This window comes from Rhynchophorus ferrugineus, unplaced genomic scaffold (assembly GCF_030347505.1).
Source record: "Rhynchophorus ferrugineus isolate W39M unplaced genomic scaffold, kcgeb_rfMv2 rfM7, whole genome shotgun sequence".
Classification (NCBI taxonomy): Eukaryota; Metazoa; Arthropoda; class Insecta; order Coleoptera; family Curculionidae; genus Rhynchophorus; species Rhynchophorus ferrugineus.
In genome coordinates this window covers 9,381,582-9,402,218 of record NW_027472586.1, presented here as the reverse complement: position 1 = coordinate 9,402,218, position 20,637 = coordinate 9,381,582, and the positions used below count along the sequence as shown (strand labels likewise).

The 20,637-nt window shown below is 35.2% G+C and overlaps 3 protein-coding genes across 9 annotated transcripts; 2 read left to right on the top strand and 1 right to left on the bottom strand.

Annotated features, from left to right (window-relative positions):
• The first annotated feature begins 34 nt into the window (after positions 1 to 34).
• LOC143199450 (uncharacterized) lies at positions 35 to 4,849 on the top strand. 3 transcript variants are annotated; one of them, XM_076409277.1, is made up of 16 exons: positions 35 to 309; positions 406 to 512; positions 563 to 625; positions 710 to 913; positions 969 to 1,195; positions 1,247 to 1,456; positions 1,520 to 1,586; positions 1,647 to 1,780; positions 1,831 to 1,919; positions 1,974 to 2,220; positions 2,282 to 2,521; positions 2,578 to 2,780; positions 2,829 to 2,943; positions 4,033 to 4,312; positions 4,408 to 4,577; positions 4,639 to 4,849. In XM_076409277.1, exons 2-16 carry the CDS (start codon positions 416 to 418, stop codon positions 4,681 to 4,683), a joined length of 2,391 nt encoding a protein of 796 aa, XP_076265392.1. In that variant the 5' UTR covers positions 35 to 309; positions 406 to 415; the 3' UTR covers positions 4,684 to 4,849. The 3 variants fall into 3 exon arrangements, with proteins under 3 accessions (XP_076265392.1, XP_076265390.1, XP_076265391.1); XM_076409275.1 differs by having other exon boundaries at positions 4,375 to 4,577; XM_076409276.1 differs by having other exon boundaries at positions 41 to 159; positions 4,375 to 4,577.
• Positions 4,850 to 4,941: 92 nt separating this feature from the next.
• Positions 4,942 to 12,678, bottom strand: LOC143199448 (phosphatidylinositol 4,5-bisphosphate 3-kinase catalytic subunit delta isoform). 2 transcript variants are annotated; one of them, XM_076409271.1, is made up of 17 exons: positions 12,078 to 12,678; positions 11,792 to 12,020; positions 11,501 to 11,739; positions 11,192 to 11,444; positions 10,958 to 11,139; positions 10,471 to 10,695; positions 10,153 to 10,352; positions 9,886 to 10,087; positions 9,599 to 9,831; positions 8,571 to 8,714; positions 8,257 to 8,514; positions 8,011 to 8,199; positions 5,874 to 6,016; positions 5,671 to 5,822; positions 5,436 to 5,606; positions 5,265 to 5,384; positions 4,942 to 5,204 (listed from the first exon to the last, which is right to left on the bottom strand). In XM_076409271.1, exons 1-17 carry the CDS (start codon positions 12,225 to 12,227, stop codon positions 5,076 to 5,078), a joined length of 3,219 nt encoding a protein of 1,072 aa, XP_076265386.1. In that variant the 5' UTR covers positions 12,228 to 12,678; the 3' UTR covers positions 4,942 to 5,075. The 2 variants fall into 2 exon arrangements, with proteins under 2 accessions (XP_076265386.1, XP_076265385.1); XM_076409270.1 differs by having other exon boundaries at positions 5,671 to 6,016; positions 12,078 to 12,666.
• Positions 12,679 to 12,828: 150 nt separating this feature from the next.
• LOC143199449 (phosphatidylinositol 4,5-bisphosphate 3-kinase catalytic subunit delta isoform) lies at positions 12,829 to 20,637 on the top strand. 4 transcript variants are annotated; one of them, XR_013006424.1, is made up of 18 exons: positions 12,829 to 13,370; positions 13,417 to 13,645; positions 13,761 to 14,002; positions 14,062 to 14,311; positions 14,371 to 14,549; positions 14,606 to 14,830; positions 15,091 to 15,290; positions 15,346 to 15,514; positions 15,995 to 16,227; positions 16,281 to 16,424; positions 16,482 to 16,742; positions 16,799 to 16,987; positions 17,046 to 17,188; positions 17,298 to 17,449; positions 17,508 to 17,684; positions 17,809 to 17,909; positions 20,203 to 20,322; positions 20,383 to 20,403. XR_013006424.1 is itself a non-coding variant. In XM_076409273.1 (18 exons), exons 2-18 carry the CDS (start codon positions 13,224 to 13,226, stop codon positions 20,509 to 20,511), a joined length of 3,189 nt encoding a protein of 1,062 aa, XP_076265388.1. In that variant the 5' UTR covers positions 12,889 to 13,020; positions 13,080 to 13,223; the 3' UTR covers positions 20,512 to 20,637. The 4 variants fall into 4 exon arrangements, 3 of the variants coding, with proteins under 3 accessions (XP_076265387.1, XP_076265389.1, XP_076265388.1); XM_076409273.1 differs by lacking the exon at positions 17,809 to 17,909 and having other exon boundaries at positions 12,889 to 13,020; positions 13,080 to 13,370; positions 20,383 to 20,637; XM_076409272.1 differs by lacking the exon at positions 17,809 to 17,909 and having other exon boundaries at positions 20,383 to 20,637.

Sequence of the window (20,637 nt, the reverse complement as noted above, 5' to 3'; positions counted from 1 at the left end):
AAACTGCCATTGGTTTTTAAAGAAGAAATATTTCTGTTGTGGTATTTAAACTTTAAAACAACTGTCAGTTTTACTTTTACTCGGAACGTTTGGTACCAATTTAAGTGAAAATGAAATAAAACAGTAATTATATAAACACGGAACTGAAATAATAAACCGGTAAATGATATAATACATAATGTGTAACATATAATTGATAATCTGTAATTGTGGCTCTATTTATTTTATAAATTCTAATTTTTTGTCTACAAAAAAAGCGTTAATGTATTTCTTGTTCTGTATATAGCCGGAGGTGCATATTAAGGAAAGGTGTGTTTACTGTAATTGTTTTTTAATATGTTTATTTAATTATAACGTTCTTTTTATTTTTGCTAAGATAGTATATGTGATACAGCTTTATTGTAGATCTATAAAAATGGCTAATAATATTCAAAGTGACACTAAGAGTGTTCCTATTAACATTAAAGGAAAAAACATATCACCATATCAGAAAAATGACAAATATCCAGAAGGTATAGTTTTTGAAATAGAACAATAATTAACTATATGTTATAACTTTTAGATATAGGTCGACCTTCATTAATAGATTGGAATTCAAGTGATTTTTTAACAAGAGAATCACTAGGTAGGTTTTTGTCATTAAGATAACTGCATTGTTATTATTAAGATAGTTTGCATTATTCAGCATACTTGTTATTTAATATTTTAGGTATATTGTCAAATTCATTTTTGGGTAGAAATTCTCTAACAAGAGATCAGTTAAATTTAGAATTTATGAAAAATTTTGGAGGGTCTAACATAAGCCCTAGGGAATCATTAGGAATTTTGGATTTAAGTGCTTTAGAATTGGGAAGAGATTCACTGCAAATATTTGATTTAAGGGAATCATTAGTAAGACATAAATCAACAGGAGGTATTTATATAATATATGTATGTACTATTATGAATTATTTGTTGCTATTCTGAAGGTATTAAAGATGTTAAAAGCCCTATTGATAGGGTGCCTTTGAAAATTATGTTAGACCCAGCAGATGATATTGTAGACAATACATCTCTAGGCTTTTTGAATCAAGGTGTTTTATTTACTGACTCAGAAAAGTTGTCAACTAACTCCAGTGTACTATCCTATAACCCCCACTTTAGCTTTAAAAGTACTAATGAGCCATCGCCTATTTTACCATTGAACTATGAGACAGTAAGTTGTACATAGATATATTTATTTATATTCATTTTATGTTATTTGAAGTTTCAGGAAGTTGATTCTAAACTGGTTATATCAGACCCCATGAATCAGGCCTTCCAATTTTCCAATTTAGATAATAAGTGTTCAATGTCTCAGATCATAACACCCACAACCCCAGAAAATAAACTTACAGAAAGCATGCACAGAATTAAGTCCCTACCATCTACACTACAAGAAAACGCAATTCAAAGAAACAACTCGGAACAGTCTTTGGTAGGAATCACATATTTTTGGAAATGTATTTTAATTGTGAATTGGTGAATTGATTTGTTTCAGGATGATTCTGTGTTTTTAGAAGGAAAAAAAATTGCCATTGAAATTTCCAATTCATATTGTTTTGAGGGTAAACTTACATATGTTCTAAAAATAATAGAGGAGTATATAATACTAAAATATCTTACAGATAAATCATCAGATTCTGTTAAATGTAATTTATTAGATTCTATAGCTGAACCAAACTGGCCTAGTGATTTAGATGTTTCACAAAACTTATCAGAGCCAAAAGAAGAGTATAACAGGGAAACTGTCTCGAAAAAGGTAATATTTTTAAATTATGCTTGGTTAAATATAACTGATATTATTTCCAGATTGATAGGATGTTTGATTTAAAACCAGTGAATCTTAATGAGAAGTTAAAGGTGAATCAGGTAGCTAATGATTCTAATGATGAGCATGGGTAAGATAGCATTATTAAACATTATGATAGTTATTTTCTCAAGTTGTGTTACAGTGATGCATCAAAAGATAATTTAAAATTAAAGCAAGATATCAGTCCGGTAAACCACAGCATTTTAAGTAATAACAGGAGTCAGAATCTCAGCAAAATATCTCAATCAAGCAATGATAGTATATTGCGAATGATCAGAAATTTATCTGACTTTGTTAAGGATAAAGAAACATTATCAACCTCCAGGAAGAATGAAGTTCTTAATACTCTCAATTCGCTTGCAAGTGAATTGTCTGATAACAAAATCGAGGTGTGCATTTATAAATTCTTGGTAGGGCATTATTTTTATGGGACAATTTTTTACTTTGCAGCAAGTGCTGTCAGAAGATTCGGGCCGCTCCTCGGTGGAGGAGCAACTGAAAAGTAAGAGTTTCGAAAACAGCGACAACCTCGAGAATGGTGACCATTCCGGTAAAGTTGAAGAAAGCCATGTCCTAGATTTGTCGTGTAAAAAAAATACGTCCCTTAACGTGGCCACCGCGAAAAGATCATGTACGTCATTGGGATTGTCGCCGGGATCTTCCAGAAAACCACCACCTTATATACCCAAAGTAAATGTAAACAACAGTCGAGTTTCTCTGGACGATTTTCTATTTTCTTTTAACAGACACCAAAAAGACATACTCTAAACGTGCTCAACGCTTCGGCAGATCATATTGATGCGCAGAAACGGTCGAGTAACGATAGCGGCGCCAAGAGTGCCGGTATGTCCTCAAAGGCTACCAACGTTTCTAACCCTAAGGCGGTTGCGGCTGGGAAACTGCGGAAGTCGAAAGTAGGTCCTGTTATCGTCAAGAAAGGACCCTTAAGGTAATTAATTTCTATTTATTATCGGTATTTAACATTGAAATTCTTCAGGGCCGTTTTACCACTGGAGAACATGGCTAAGGGTTCGAGATCGCATACCACCCCCGAGAGAAACGAGAGCTCGAAGATGATGCTAAAATCGAACAGGACCAGTACACCGATACAGGTGACCATAAAACTACTCAAGGCGTCATTTTTTTATTAAAAATGAGTGCATTGGGATGGACTAGTAGTCTTTTAGAGTACTTCGCACTAGCACTTCGAATAACACTTGTTATGGGTTCTAAGGGGATATCGCGTTGAATCTGTTCGACACGTAATATGGGGCATCGACGATGACTCGCAACACTTTATTGTGGAACCTCTGGAGGATATCTATGTTAGATTTGCTAGCAGTACCCCACAGTTCAATACCATAGGTCCAAATGGTCCTAAGTATTGACTTATACAGCAAAACCTTGTTATCTAATGATAATTTAGATTTACACCCTATCAGCCAATACATTTGGTTTAATTTAAGCCCAAGCTGTTTGCGTTTTATCACTATATGTTTTTTCTATATTTCCATTGGAAGCCAAATTGATGGTCTGGAATATTATTTCTTCCTCTGCGATTATTTTGAGTCTCATAATGTATAGTTTTTCAGATCACACGTAACAGGCTTATAGGACAGTGAGAAGAGATGTCTTCTGATTTTTTCCCAGGTTTAAGAATCATAATGATTTGAGCCACTTTCCAAGTGGCAAGAAAGTAATAAGTCTTAGTATGGCATTAAATGTGAATGTTATTAATTTGATGCACTTTCCTCAGAGCCTTTTTGAGGTTCTTCCAGTAATTAGGTCAAAACCAGGAGCAAACATTGATTTATTTAAGTATTGTTTGTTTTACTTCCTTAACAGTAAATTTCTCATGTGACAGATCCATTTGAAATTCTTAAAAAGTCTCTGGCAGGGCACTGAAACTGTTTATGTTTAGATGGGATTTTGAAGCCAGTAGCCGCTGATTTTCGTTTGTTTTCGGACGACTTTTTCTTCTGGACTTCTCAAGCGTTTTTTGTTTGTAATGATATTCCATTCTGGTATTTGAGAGGTTTCAGTTATTGGCAGTTGATCGCTATTTCGAATAGCGGGTGATTCAATTGATAAATCGACATAAAGGTGTTGTGGATTGTGTATTGAAATTAACCATACTGATCACTTAATAGTTATTAAATGTTTCTAGAGGCCTCATAATCGTTTCATTAACGTTATTCTAGGAGGTGACCCTGAAACCTACCCTTACCTCGACACCGACCAGTTACAGCTCGAAGAACAAGAGCTGCGCCATATCCCCGTTGTCGTCGAAACCTAAATATTACAGGTCGCTATCGGAGAAGGCTTCGACGCCAACATCGAAAAAACCCGACAAGTCCAAGGAAAACGGTCTGGCTCCGCCAAAGACCTTGGCCAAATCGCTGAAGGGGGAGTCGCCGAGGCGCAGGAACTCAGTCAGTGAAGGCGTGACTGGTAGAGAAATCAAAGATGTTAATTCTGAAGGTAAAATTCACTCTCATTATCGTCATCATCCTCATCGTCATAAAGCGTTGGCACTATCACAGGTGGCATGAGACTGAAACGGAGCTTCTCAACAGGAAAAGAACATAAGCTGATGTCGGCTCTGTCCAAAGTGAGACAAGGCATTTTAACTTCGCCGTACTACCAGCGACCGGGCAACTCTAACTCTGGATCACATGCGAAGGTTCTGACGGAAAACAATAAATCAATCACTGGTTCCAATAACATTGACAACAAATTATCCACGGTAAGTATCACCAATAAACAATCGCATACTATTTAATGATTGCCTTCTGTTTTCTCTTCAGCCCTCATTGTCAGTTAAACCAGGCAAAGAGAATGTTCAGCAGTAACTTGCCATCGTATATGTTCGTTTGTAATTTTATTCGTCCCTGTTTTGAATACTTACTCACATTCCGCTTTGTGTAAAGGGTACTTAAATTATGATTCATGTGATATTTTCTAATACTTATTGATTGTTGTCTTTTTTTTTATAACATTGATAAATATATTTTTGAATTCAGTTCTTTGATTTCGACCGCCTCCTACGATTTTAAGTGATCTTCGGACGATCACTACTTATATAACGAGATGAAAATAAAACACCCTGATAAAATAACAAATATATATTAAATAACTATCTTATTTTAAACTCTGATTGAAGTACTTTAACAACGTTGGCACATCTTTATAATTTAAATCTTTTCGTACCTTAACTTAAAATAACCTATTGTACAATTTACGATTACGCCTTGTTGTTCTTGGAAATGTTGTGTGAGGCCCAGTTCAGTGACGTCTTCCACGAGTTCGACAAGGCCTCGTTGAACTTCGCCCTAAAGTGTTCCGTGGCATCCGTGTTGCTTTTCGACAGGGCCTGTTTGAACGAATCAACGATTAATAGGGGTTATTCGATTAGACAGACGGCGCTCCCTACCAATGTATCCCGCAAGTATTGGAGATCCTTCTCGCAGCTCAATTCCGGAAGGCCCGTTGATATCATCATCGCGAACAGTGATAAGATCAAGTTGCCGTGTTTTCGCAAGATCATAAATGCCTAAAAAGTCATACAGACGTTGAACTTTGCCGTGTCAATGTGATCGCTTACTTTCTCGCAGCATTTTTGAAACAATTTAAATTCTAAGATGTTGCCTTGTTTTTGTCCTTTGTTTATCACGTAAACGAAATCGTGCGTGAGTACGAACGGTACCCTCTCCCTTCTGATGCCGAACTTTTCCTTGAAATGGCCCAATATATGACCGAAATCGATATGAAACAACTAAAACATGCCAGTCGACGTGAGCAACTACTGCGAAACCACTTGGGTATTCCGTTATACTAACTTGTCCGGTTTGTTTAACCATAATATTATCCGAATGTCTATCCGCTATACCCAGGACGTAAGTGGCCACGCAGTATCCCGCACAGGACATGGTGAACTCCTCGATGGCTTTGTTGAGAGCTTGCTCTGTGGTATTGTAGTCTTTCAGCCATGCTAAAAAAACACGGGGGAGCATTAAAGGGAGTTGATATGACCTGAACTTACCCAAAATTGGTCCTTTTTTAAACGAAGCGGTAGGAGTAAAAGTTCCCTTCTCTTTCTGTATATTAGCTATCGTTTCGGCATTCAGTACGACTTGGATCATACCAACTCTATGCTCCAGTGATATGCAGTTATATGGATTCATCCTAAAATTAAGATTTATACATAATTAAGATAAGACACAGGCGCGTTGTTTTGATGGCATTGTTTAATCTATTATTTATTATTCAATCACTCATGCTAAATCATCATAGTAAGTGACTAAATATCATCATTTTGATCAGCTACTATGGAATGGTCTTTTAATTAATCCACCTGAATTGAGAACGAATAGAGCTTAGCTATTGCAATTTGATCGGACTGGAAAACCGAAGCAGATTAACCTGCCGGTTCGTGATATACTTGTTCTCGACGTGAGTCCTGAAGCAGCTGACTGAATAGTTACACTTCGTTGCTATTATACGCAATATGCGGTAAATGGAGATTTAACTTTGTAGGTGGCCTTGGAAAATTGTTTCGTGGTCGCCACTAACTAGTTGAGCCGGTAGCCGTTTCGAATTGTTTGATTGGTTCACTTGAATTTGATTTGTTACAGAATGTTTCCTTTTTGAGAATCGTGTCAGTGTGTTTCTATATTTTTGTAGCTAATTTAATAACCAACATTCGATCTAGGAAGTGTTGTGCAAATAAAGGGAAGTCTAAAAAGGATGAAGCTCAATTTTTAAAAAATATAAAAGATTCTAAAGTCTGAATTAATCACAAAGCAAATTAATGAACGTTCACCGACATTTCAGTGAATAATTTAAACTTCCGTGTCTTCAGAATCGAGTCTTAACTCGCGTAAAGTTCAACAGATTACGGTATATAAAAAAGGTTACTGCGTCATTGGTTCCTACTTTAATATTAACGAATTTATTTTGGCTCAAATGGAGGCAACACGCGTAGGATTAAGACGTCAACATTCTGAATGAAAGATTTAACTTTCGTCTTAAACTTAAACACGTGAACTGGCGACCTGAAGTGGTAGATGTATGCCAATATGTCACAACCAACCGATGCCCTGGAAGTAAGCATAAACCACGCCATTTCTCAAATTCAGCCGGATCAGAACCGTGACACCGTTAACAGAATGTACTAAAGCAGGAGTACAAGGAAATGTGTTGGGACCTACTCTAATAGGTCCCAACACTGATATATCACACAGACTCCCACACCTGATATATCACAGATGGAAAATATCACAATGGCTACGTATGCTGATGATACTACGATTTTTGTTGTCGGAGACAAAGGCGAAGAAGCCACACGAAAATTAAAAACAGGTAAGTGACAATATAAATAATTGGACCAAAACCTAGCAAGTAAAAAACTGACGAATCTACAAGATGAGTAAATTGCTATCGCGGAATTACTGTCGACTGCTGGAATCATATATTTAGTCACACCTGAAGGGTATTCTCACAAGTCAAACAACTGTACAGATTGGTCGGAAGATATTGTCAATTTGACCTAAAATCAAAGATATTGGTTTATGAGTCAATCATAAAGCCAGTTTGGACCTATGGGGTGAAATTATGGGGATGCACTAAGACCAACCAAATAATCCAACGCACCCAAAACAAAGTTGAATAATTACCAATATTTATCGCACGATGACCTCGAAATCAAATGGATACACGAAGTCATCCAAGGTTTCGCCTTAAAACATGAAATAAGATTGCTAAATCGCAGCAACGTGGAAGCGATACAGCTACTAAACAACACGCAGGAAATCAGAAGATTAAAGCGAACCACGGTTACATGAATTTGTTATAAGAGTACTCTTAACCTTCGTTTAAGTAGGTTACTTTTATTTTAATTTGGGAAATACATACTGATATATTAATCCAAGACTTACCTTGTTTGTGTATTAATGTAAGTACAACAGAACAGTAATAACAAACTAATTTGTAAATTAAGATTGTATGTTACTAAGCATATCTAATATAAAATATAATTAATTTAAAAAATTGATCTTGTGTGGCATATTTAATAGAAAAACAGCAGTGTTAATATTCCAACATTAGTATCAACATTGTCAGAGACTAAGATAGTGACAATATAATAAATAAATAATAATAATATTAAAATCGTGACCAACCTCAAGTCTAAACCCTCCCTCTTCCACAGTCCATCCATAATTTTGAGCATCTGTAACGTTAGCATGTCCTGTCTCAGATCGTCCCCGTTTTTAAAAATCAGATAAACGTCCTGTCCCAGAGGATCCGAATTGTCGAACACGACCCATAACGGTCTCATCTTGCTGTCCATCACCCTACATTTCTCGATCCTGGAACAAAGCGACGTGACACCGCGGAACTCGTACCAGCGCCCGCGCGACACTCACTTTACGTTGGAGCACCCTATGCTGGGATCCAGGAGGTTCCTGGTGACGCTGTACTCGTACCGGCCCAGGCACTCCTTCATCGCGATCTTCGCCTTTTCCTTGTCGCGCTTCTCCCTCACCACCTCCGTGCACTGCTTCATTTTGTCGATCAGCCGGAGTTGTTTCTGTAAACCGCACATGTGCTCCTGGCAGCCGCGACAATACGCCTCCAGAATTAGGCCGAATCGGACGGAAACCGCCGGCACCTGCATCTCCGACCTGAGTATCAACGATATCTTAAAGCACATGGTTCCCGACTAACGTATAACTAGTACCTCAAATACCAAAACAAGAAATGCCCTACTCTTTGGTTAGTTAGAGCTCGTCTGATTAAAAATTTCACCAAATCGTTTTCCAGATAAAGTTCGTGTTTGATAGCTTGCACCAGCTGCAATAAGTACAGTAACAAATCTTCATCGCTACAAAAAAAATACCATAGATTATTATATCAGGCCTACGAAAAAGTAATTAACGTTTTTTTCAAGGACCAAGTGTTAGTGTTGCATTAGACTACAGTTAAAAAGCATCTTCATAGTTTTCGCCTTCCCATAAATGGGCATCGCAAAAAACATCTATCTGAGAGGTGTTTTGATTCAAATTATTTAAGAGTGGTAGTTTTTTTTCTGTCAAAGAACGGTCTGGAGGGCCAAAAAAGTTCGAAGACAAGAAATTCCAAGACTTATCGGACAAAACTTCGGAGGTTGGCAGTTAAAAGTATACAACAGGAGGGAAACTGGTACCACACAAATTGACTGAAAATAACATTTCCTTCTAGACATAAAATAGTTTTCTGTGACGTATAATGGTTTGCGATGAAAAATGGATGTACTACGACAATCCCATGCTCTAAAAGTCATGGGTTAGTCCAGGAAAGCAACTCGCATCGATATTGAAATACAATATTCATGGACATAAGGTCTTCCATCTGTGGAAAGATATAGTAAATCACAAGTTGCAAAAACCGAATGAATGTCAATAAAACAAACTGAAAGACATGTTGCATAAATATCAGCAAGTAATAAAAGTTGTAGAAAATTATGGAAAATATTTTGCTTACCATATATCGTACCAATTTTAAGAAACACCTAATAGTTCAGACACGTCTTTATGTGAATATTGATTATTTTCGTCTTTGTTCAACCTCACCGTGAATATGAATAAGTGATGATCAAAATTTGAATTGATCTTTTCCACGTTTAAAATTGTTCCAAATAAGGTTGCGGCAAAGCATTCGTCTTTACAAAGTCCATCATTTTTGAACATACGTTTAAACGTAAAAAACGTGGATTACTCTTGCTCCTACCTCATATCTTTCAGGCATTCAACCGCGAAGCCCCTCACGTGCGGATCCGCGTAAGCGTAATCGAGTAGTTCTAAGGCTTTTTCCAACGGCAATTTCGGCCAATCGCGCACCAACAACGTGATCTGACTCACGTCTTCCCGTTTATCCCAATCTATGCACATCAATATTTTAGGGAACACGTCCGGCGAGTACATCATCAAGTACCTCCTGTGTTGCCACACGAATTTCTTATCCTACAGCAAACGAACTGAACTAAACTGTTGTTGAACCGAGGGAAGCTCGCTTACTTGGTCGTGTACATCATGACTCTCGATGTCGCTCGCCGCTCTTAAATAACGTTCGACATCCACCATATCTTCCGGCTTTTCTTCACGTTCTTTTCTTTCCTTCTCTAATTCTAACATCTCTAAATCTCTCTTCTCCATTTCCTCGGCAAAATCCATTACAGTCTCCAACCTAGGGAACACGGCGATTTGATCGTTCGCATAACTAAAAACAGATGAAACGGGTCGTGATTAAGGCAGATTCTGCGATAGTGCGATGTGTATAGTTACGTCTTAAAAACTAAAGTTAATGCTGTCGAATACTCCGTATTTGGATTGTTGACGATGGTACCTAGAGGATGCAATACATCATCTGACATAATGTCCTCGGCGTAGGTCCACAGATATAAGGTGAAGTCGCCTGTGCGCAACTGACCCTTAAAATCATAGACCGAAGTGTTAGCCCAAGCAATGGGATTGATTTGATTGTCCTGAAAAAAGGATCTATTTGAGATTTACCACGTTGGAATAACTGATGGCATTGGAATCCAGGGATAGGTTTAGTAACTCAGTTAACTAAATAAGATATACCACTAGACAATGGCTTACCCTTGAATCTTTTGCTTTTTTGGGTTTAGTCCCTTTCGACGACTTGTTACACTCGTATATGACAAAACACAATTTAGCGTTTCTTGGTATATTAAACACTTGAATGTCAAATTCCAAGGATACATCAAAGTTAATCTCGCACTCGTCAGACACTGGCTTTTCATCTGTTTTCAGAGGCTGACACAAGGGTTTGCCCCCGTAAAATAAACCTGCTTGAATCCCATACTGAAAACAACAATAGTTGAACGTTATTAAATAAAATGTTTAAACATATGGTTTTATAAAAAAATTAAACAAAAATATATGGTTGTTTTACTGTTGACAATCAAGATGGGACAATTGATAAAGATTTCGTGTATGTTTTTCAAAATTATTTTACTTATTTCTCTTTATGAAGATATTCAAGACAATATAAGTTAGGTTTATAGATATGATTTTTTTAAGATGGGCTACTACAAAAACACTTTTGCAGTAAAATTAATATCACCTCTGCTGATTTTTTAATATCACAATTCAACTTGCTGGCAGTGCATATAGTGATGGCATAATTATCTTCGATATTCCATGAAGAAATTATACTCCTCTTTCTTAAAGTGGTGGCATTATAGGAAGTTGATCTTGTCTTCCTTGACTCCAACGGATCAATATTTTGGTATTTTTTGTTAATATCTGAAAATAGCACTTATTTTATCAGTGATACAAAATGAACTATTATCAATACCATCCATATGAGTTGCATGTATAGTCACAAATTGAGCAGTGACATTTTGTAATAAACAGTCCTGAACATACTGCAACTGAATTAAAGGGAATTCTCCAACTAAGTATTCATCTCTCCCACGCACTTTCAGCACATAATCATGCATGACATTGGTTTTTAAATGTACTTCAATTCCTTTTTTACTCAAAATTAACTCCAATAACTTTGATGAAGCGGTCATTGGATGGATGTTAAAATTGAATTTTTGAAACATCTACAAGAAAAATTAAACAAAACATCAAATAATAATTATTAGGCAATATACTATACTTTATCTGATTTTATGTTATCTAAAAAATAAAAAATCTCGACGCGTAACAGCTTCTTATCACGCAGAGTCTCCACGATGGTACTGTGAATTTTTGCCAACAATGGTGGATATTGATATAACAACTTTTCTTTCCAACTCCCTTGGTATCTCTGTTTAGCTATATCATATCCTATTTTTCTCATTTTAAAACGAAAATCATTTATTTCTGAACTATTTAAAGCATCAAAATCCTGTAAACCTGAAATATAGTTTTATTAGTTATGACATATACAGACAAACTGACTGAGTACCTTTTCCAATAAGATGTCCAATTGCTACATTAATTGAATGATCTGCTGAATTACTACTACACTCTGTTATTATTAATATACCTCCTGTAGGTTTGATATCATTTAATTGTCTGGATTCATCAGTCAGTTCTTCTTCTTCAGCCATAAAATTAACAACTTTGAATACATAAACTGACATATCCCGTAATTTCCAATAAAGAGGATACTGGGAAGCTTCTTTCCACAAATCCTGCAGCCAAATGTTTCCATTTTATTACAAGATATGTATATTTGTATAATGTCTTACCATTTTGATCTCAGATAAGGAGGCATTAGCATTTTGTTTCAACAATATAAGAATACCATTGGGCATTAAACAAGTTAATTGTACACTTGCATATTCCGATGGAAGCTGATTCCAAAAATCAGCAGTATATTCTGCTGGTATAGCTACCATGGTTAGTGATTTTTAAAATAACTCTAAGTATCAATTGATATGCAACTAGGCCATAGTCCAAGAGATTTTCTTTATACATACATTAGATTTATAAAATGGAACAAACATTTATATCATTGGAAAGATATCTCCCATTAGTTTTAATTAGGTCTGTTCTTTTTAGTTAAAACGTAGATAATTTGTATCGCATTGCAATAATTAAAGGTATAAAATTGTTAGAAAATAATATTAACTTTCTTTTTATAAGTCATTTAAAATAAGCAGTATTTCTGGTTAGTTTATCACTAACTTATATGACTTACTATGTCATCTACCTTACTTTTTTCTATGTCTATCTTACTGACAACTCGCGTAAAAACAACACTTCTGTCATTGACAGTTCAAAAATATTCGATAGAGACTAGAGATTATGATACGTTATATTGTAGTCTAGGGCTATACGAGCTGTATTACTGGTTTTCAGACGACATAGATTAGGGAATTTTGATCCAAAAATTGAAATATCTAAATTCAACCAATTTTGCCACTAAAGTTATATTTTATAGTTTTTATCTTATTATTAGGTGATTTAATTAATGTAACCTATATAACATTATAATATATATAATATGCTATACATTTTAGTTTTAATTAGGTATGACAAACTTGTCAATATTGTCATATAGATGTCAGTATAGTGAATAATTTTAATCACTTGTTTATTTATATTGATATTTTTCTAACAAAGTAACAGGGTAATTAATAATTAAAAAAATAGTGCAATTTAAATATATTCGAATATTAAAGGAATAAAGTATATATTGTTCATATATAAGTTATAATTAATATTTGATAGAAAGTAATTAAATTTAGAATAAAATAATGGTCTTTCAAACTTTACTAAGGAAGTAGTGGTTTTTAAATGGGTTTTCCAAGAAATTGTTTAGATAAAGTGAAGCCTTAAGTATGGCCTAAGAATAGTTTAATTATTATACTTATAAAGAATACACAATAAACATGGTTCCAATACCTGCTGAATATATGCCTGATTTTTGGAGTCATATTTCTTCAAAGTGCCCCATAGAACTTACCTGTTTATTACCGAATGGAATTACATTACTATTAAAAGTAAACTACAATGCTACATTGGCTGAGATTAAAGAGGTAAATATAAAAAATAAAATAAAATCTGAATAACATATTTTTTAAGGATTTATGGGATGAAGCATCAATTTATCCTCTCTATGGAAAACTTCATGACATATCAGTATATACATTTAAAATTATTAATTCTATGGCAGAAGTAGAAGAACTTGATGATGATTCAAGAAAAATATGTGATATTAGACCTACATGTTGTGTTTTGATAATATCAGAATGCACAGGAAATTCAGTAGATCATTCAATAAATATTTCTATAGGACATTTAATTGGAAAAGGTACAAGATAACATTTCATGGTTTATTTATAATAATTGTAATTAGTTTATTATCAACTTAATAAACCATAAAATTTAACTTGCAAATAAATAATTTTAATTTATTTTTATTATAGGTTTACAAGATTTTGATGCTTTAAATAGCTCAGAGATAAATGATTTTCGTTTTAAAATGAGGAATTTGGGGGATTATATAGCAAAACAAAGAAATCAAGGCTCCTGGCAAGAAAAGCTTTTGTATCAGTTTCCCTTAAGACTATCAGAGATGGATAGCACTTTTTTAAGTACATTCATGGACTTGAATAATATTAATGTGCAAATAAAGTATGAGTATGATATTACTGAACCAAAGAAAGAAGTATGTTGATATTCAATGCCTTTTGATGTAGATTCCAATTTATTTAAAATACTTTTTAGTTCCAAAATTCTTCCAAATTTAATATATCACCATTTATTAAACCAGTTACTCTGATAGAAATGATTTTACAAAAAAGAAACACTTTAAATATAAGAAATGAAAGGGCCAATGAATATGTTTTGAAAATATGTGGCAGGGATGAGTATTTAATTGGTGATTATTCTTTAATAAAATTTCAGTATATTCAGGATTGTTTGTTGCAAGGTGTGATGCCATCACTTTTATATGTTCATGTTAATCGAATACCTGGTAATAACTTGATAGATTTTTTTAAAAATTCTAAGTGTATTTATGTTATTTTGTTGCAGTCGTTGACAGTGACTATGATTATGTAGATATTATAGACACTAAAAGGTGTAAAGGGCCATTTACTAGTACACTCAGAAAAAAGAAGAATGCAAAGTCCACATGGACTATTACTGATAATTTTGCAATTACATTGGGTACTGCAAGCAAATTAAATTGCGATACAAGAAAGTATACTGAGGTAAAATCGTTTGTTAAGAATTCTAGTAATCCTAATGATCAAAGCATGCTCTACAGGTCGGTATACAAGTGGGTTTATTCCATGGCGGGAAACCTTTGTGTCAGCCTGTTAAAACCGATGAAAGACTGGTTTCGGATAAGTTAGAGGTGGATTTTGACTTCCACATAGAGTTTGATATACAAGTGTGCAATATACCTAGGAATGCAAAACTATGCTTCGTGATATATGAGTCGAACAAATGCGTTAAAGGAACTAAATCAAGAAGGCCGAAAGATGTAAAGGTATTTGACAACGTTTGTTCGTGTTACTTGTCAATTGTGTGACCTCGCGGAAACGACGGATGACAAATAAATTGTTTCGTTATCATTATTCCCAAAACAAGAAAGTTCTCAGTTTATACTGTTTTATGGTTTCGATTGTTTGCATTATCGCGTCTTGGTTACTTGATAAATGCCAGCCGGCTGGATGTTAAAAATAAAGCAAGTGGGCAGTGTTTTAAAGCGGTGGTTAAGGGAATGCATGCTTTTTTCTCATATTTCAGGATAGTCAAATAAATCCTATAGCGTGGGTGAACACTTGCATTTATGATTTTAAAGGTCAACTGAAAACAGGTGCTATGACCCTTTATCTGTGGACCTACGCCGAGGACATTATGTCGGACGACGTGTTGCATCCGCTAGGCACTGTAGTGAATAATCCAAATACCGAAGGTTGTACAGGTCTAACTCTAATGTTTAAAAGGTTTGTTTATCGTCTTCCGGGCTTCTACAATATCCTCACATTGTCGTCGTTCCAGCTATGCCACCGACCAGACCTGTATGTATCCATGTATTGAAATTATCATTGACCACGCTAAGCAGATGGAGCCTTCTGAACAGCCCCTTGTAGAACTTTTACACGAGACTAAAGCTAATTTTGTAAGACTGATTAATGATGCAGAAAACTTTTATGACATTCACGACCAGGTATTTAAAAAAATTATTAAAACATTCTTTAAAATATTTACGCAAATGTTACCGATAATAATTGTTGGAAACAAGATTTATTTTAAATTGGTGGAGAAAAATATAATAAAGGAAACTTTCTTTCGGCAAATAAAACCAGATAAACTACATTTTTGTCATAAACCATCATTTGACAAATTTATATGAAAGCTAATTACTATCAAGCCATTATGATATAATGGTGGAGCAACTAAATTATTTGTTTACTGCTAATTATTGAAAGATAACAAAAGAAACTTTCTCTCTGTAGATAAAGCCAAATAAACCATTTTTACCCTAAACTTAATTAACATTCTTAAAAAAATCCTTAATTAACTGCCAACGAGTATAAATTGGCGAAGGAGCCAATTTTTTTGTGCTTATGGAAAAATAAGGCAAAAGAAAGTCTTTTTCTGTAGATAATACACTGTTTTACCTTCTATAAAAATAATACTATTTTAGGATAGGAAAAATATTTGGGTACATAGGAGATCTTGGATGAGCCAGTACCCAGAAGTATTACCGAAACTGTTATTTTGCATAGATTGGGATAAACGGGACGAAGTTAGTCAAGCAATGGCTTTGATTAAAGAATGGCCAAAGTTGCCTGTAGAGAAAGCGTTAGAACTACTAGATTATGCTTACGCGGACAAAGAAGTGAGAAGTTTTGCTGTAGAATGCCTGAGGGATATAAAGTAAGTTTTAATTTTTAAATATTACTGTGAAATTTGAAACGTCTATATTTTAGTGATGAAGATTTACAGTTATATTTGCTTCAATTAGTTCAAGCAATCAAACACGAGTTGTATTTAGAGTGTGATCTTGTTAATTTTCTAATACGTAGAGCGTTAACTAATCAAAAAATAGGACATTTTCTTTTTTGGCACCTGAGGTAAAGTTATTTTTATTGCGCCTCCTCGGCTTTTTTCACTAGGTTTTTGGTTGATAGATCTGAGATGGAAGTAGCCTCGGTTTCCGTCCGGTTTGGTCTGATTCTTGAAGCGTACTGTAGAGGTAGTCGGGAGCACATGCCAATACTGCAAAAACAATTGAGAGTAGTCGAAAGGCTGAAGCAGTGCAGTGAGATCGTAAGGAATAGACGGGACAAAGAGAAGGCCAAGACGGCCCTGAAGGAGTTCCTCATAAATAACGGCGAGAGAGGAACATTAAGGAATCCTCTGGATCCTAGTTATAGATGTAATGCAATTAAGTATGGTGGATAAGTCTTGGTCGGTTCGGTTTTTGCATAAAATATAAACTTTTCAGAATTGAGCAGTGTCGAATTATGGATAGTAAAATGAAGCCTTTATGGATAGTTTATGAGAATTTCGATCGGCACGGCGACGATATCTATTTAATTTTCAAGAATGGTGATGATCTTAGACAGGATATGTTAACACTACAAATGCTTAAAATCATGGACAGGTTATGGAAAAGGGAAGGATTAGATTTAAGGTATTATCAGCTCTCATAATTGTAAAGAGGGTTTTAATTGTTTCATTATCCATTAAAGAATGAATCCTTACAACTGTATATCTTTGGAACCCAGAGTAGGTATGATACAAGTTGTTCTGAAGGCCGAAACAATTGCCAACATACAAAAAGAAAAGGGTAATTTCACACCTACGGCTTCCTTTAAAAAAGGTTCCATATTAGGTTAGTACTAGTAGCTAATTCAGGTTCAAGTAAAATTAAAATGATTACAATACGATGGTGGAGGAGTAATTCCTTCACCATTTTGTTGTAATTATAAAAACAATTTCAGCATGGTTAAAGGATCACAACACTGATGAAGCGGACCTAAACAAAGCTATTAAGGAATTTACATTGTCATGTGCTGGATACTGTGTGGCTACATATGTTTTAGGTATAGGTGATCGGCATTCTGATAATATAATGGTGAAGCAGACTGGACAGGTAAAAAGAACTGTTCTTTGATTCCTGTAAGGCATTTATTAAAACGGTTCTCCTGCAGTTATTCCACATAGATTTTGGACATATCCTTGGCCATTTTAAGGAAAAGTTCGGTATCAAACGCGAAAGGGTTCCATTCGTTCTCACTCATGATTTCGTTCATGTGATCAACAAGGGTCAGAAGACGCAGCAGGACACCCCGACCGAGTTCAAGCAGTTCCAGGAATATTGCGAAAAAGTACGTAACGTGTCGCTTAGTGTGAAATTTGTTGTCTCATTATGTCTCTGGTGTGCGAGCAAGGTTGATGAGTATTTGGCGTCTGTTTCATTACAAAACAACAATGCAGATGGTTTATTTCTAGGTTTTTATTAAAAAATCAATTTGTTTTATGATTGGTTCTAACATCGCCAGGCCCAATAAGGACCCAGCTAGTGAAGCTCGACAGAAGCTTTGTCGGCCTACGTAGGTTTTAAGTGTTTGTGACGTTACTACATATTTCATAACCCCTGCCCACAATGCATCCCCTCAATTGTACCCAGTCCCATTAAACCTGCCATCAATAAAACCATTTCATGCCATTATGCCTAATGTCAGCACAAAACGATTTAGACGATCGTTGCGTCAACTATTCTATTACTTGGTGTTAGTAGCCATCATAGTCTGGGATCTGTCAGTTTAACACCCGTTCCTCTTGCACTAACCCACATCAGCAAGATATTAGTGATTGTCGTTCTTAATGTAGGGCACACTTAGAATGGAAACATAGCTGGGCATCGAGGCCATGTCACTATTCATTCATTTCTTCGTTCATATCCTAGCGTTGTTTCTCATTTTGAGTCCGAACCTTGCACAACTTATATTTTTGCTGTATAGAAAACGTTACACGTAAAACATAAGCTGTGGAATGTACACTACTCTCCATAAGTATTTGTCCACCGTTCGAGCATTATTATATATTTTTTAAAATGTATGGGCCTGAAAGAAGCCTTCATAGAGTCGTTACAATTAATAGGACATAAGATCACAGGACTTTGTCAGATACCGGATTTTGATTAAAACTATTGACTCTTAGAATGGGTAATCAATCATTTAAGCTAATATATCTAGATTTATTGTTTATCACATGGGTTGAAAAGTCCCGGGGATAATGAAGAAAACGCGGTTATTTTTGTTCAAAGCGCCGCTCTAACATTTCAGTACCAATTTTGTAGAACAATTTATGTTTTGCCACAAAATAGGCCTGTCACCAGTTGGTATCCATTCAAAAGATGATCGTTTTGATTCCGGAGTGAAGTCATGAATCCATGTTTCATCTATTGACACATATCGACGCAAAAATTTCGGTTTGTTCCTTTTAAACATGGTCAAACACTGCTCAGAATCATCAACACGTTCTTGTTTTTAGTCAACCGTGAGCAAACGCGGCCCCCACTTTGAACAGAGCTTTCCCAGAGTTAAATGCTTATGCAATATAAAACCAACACCTTATTTCGTTATCTTTACGATGTTAGCTAACTCACGCAATTTCACTTTTAGATAATTCAAAACGATTTTGTTTTTTTTTATGTTTTCTGGTGTTACCACCTCATTTGAACGTGCATCATCGGTGTCTCTACGACCACGTTTGAAGCCAGCAAACTAACCTATTATTGTTGTTTCTGATGGAGCGGAGTTCTTATAACACTTTTCAAGCCATTGCATTGCTTGGACGGTATTTTTCCCCATCAAGAAGCAGTGTAAAATTAAAACACGAAATTGTTTTTGATCCATTGTTTTGAAAATAACAAAAGTAATGTTACTTACACAAATTTATGAGTAGAATATCATGCCATTTTAACAACTTTCTTTTGGAGGTTAGTACTAACTGAAAAAGCGGTGCATCCAATAAAACTAGCACCATCTATGTTTTCAGCCCATGTGTTATAAGCTTTCTAAATTATATATTTTTCTTTTTACCGACTAATTTTACTTTGAAATTGGCGAGTCAATGGTTTTGGTGAGAAAATTATTTTATATAAGACACTTCTTAATATGCATAGGATTTTTCAATAAAAGCGGGCCGATGCTTTTTAACTTAACATTTATTATTCAGCTATTAATTCTAAATCACTATGGCAAGTTATCTGATTTAACATAATCTCCAAATGACAAAATTGTATTAGCAAAATGAGTGGACTATAGATGCAACCACTCCAGCCCTTACAAGATTCATCAATTGGTAATACATCCACGAAAAGTTACTTTTTGATGCAGTTGGTATGGAAGAGAGAATATAGGAGGCTAACACTATTCGAGGCCAAAGGTCTGTTAACAGCCGCGTATTAATTGAGAGGTAAACAGTCTTTCTGATGCTGATAATTCGTGTCAGCCATTATCATATTGTGTGATTTAAGTGGGGAATACTTTTAGGGTTCTTCTGAATCATACATAATGTGGGCTTTCAAACAAGAAACATCATGAATACTTCATAGACACACGCATTCAACATCGACCCGTCCTTATTGAGATAACCTAGAAAGTGATATTAGTGTATCGACAATGCTTAATGCTGATGCGTTTCTAATCCGTAACGGTTTGATTTTTAAGCTTTATAATACCCAATTAATCACATTTATAAAAAAGGAGCGTAACAATCAATGTTATTCATTATCCGAGAGTGTATAGCAAGCACTTCTGGATGGTAGTGCTAGTCTAAAAAAAATCGCCTTTTCTCACGTTATGTTCCTACTTAAAAATCGACGTCCTCTGATTTCAGGCCTTCATGATATTGAGGAAGCATGGTAATTTGATACTATCGCTGTTCGCCATGATGATATCGACGGGTTTGCCGGAATTAAGCTCCGAGAGGGATCTTCAATATTTGCGAGAGACCTTGGTAATTCTGCACGATGCGATTATACCCCCATCATGCTAAACATGTTTTTTATATTCGTAGGTCCTATATAAAACGGACGAAGAGGCGAAACAACACTTCAGGGCAAAGTTCGACGAGGCCCTCTCGAATTCGTGGAAGACGTCACTAAACTGGGCCTCTCACAACATCTCGAAGAACAATAAAGGCTGATCCGTGTCGTGGGAGTTCTTAGCTTTAAATGTGAAAGATCTGAATTTAATTATAATGTGCCAATGTTGTTGAAACTATCCAGAGAGTGTAAGAATGAAATAAACTGTTTTCTTTTTTTTGCCGATA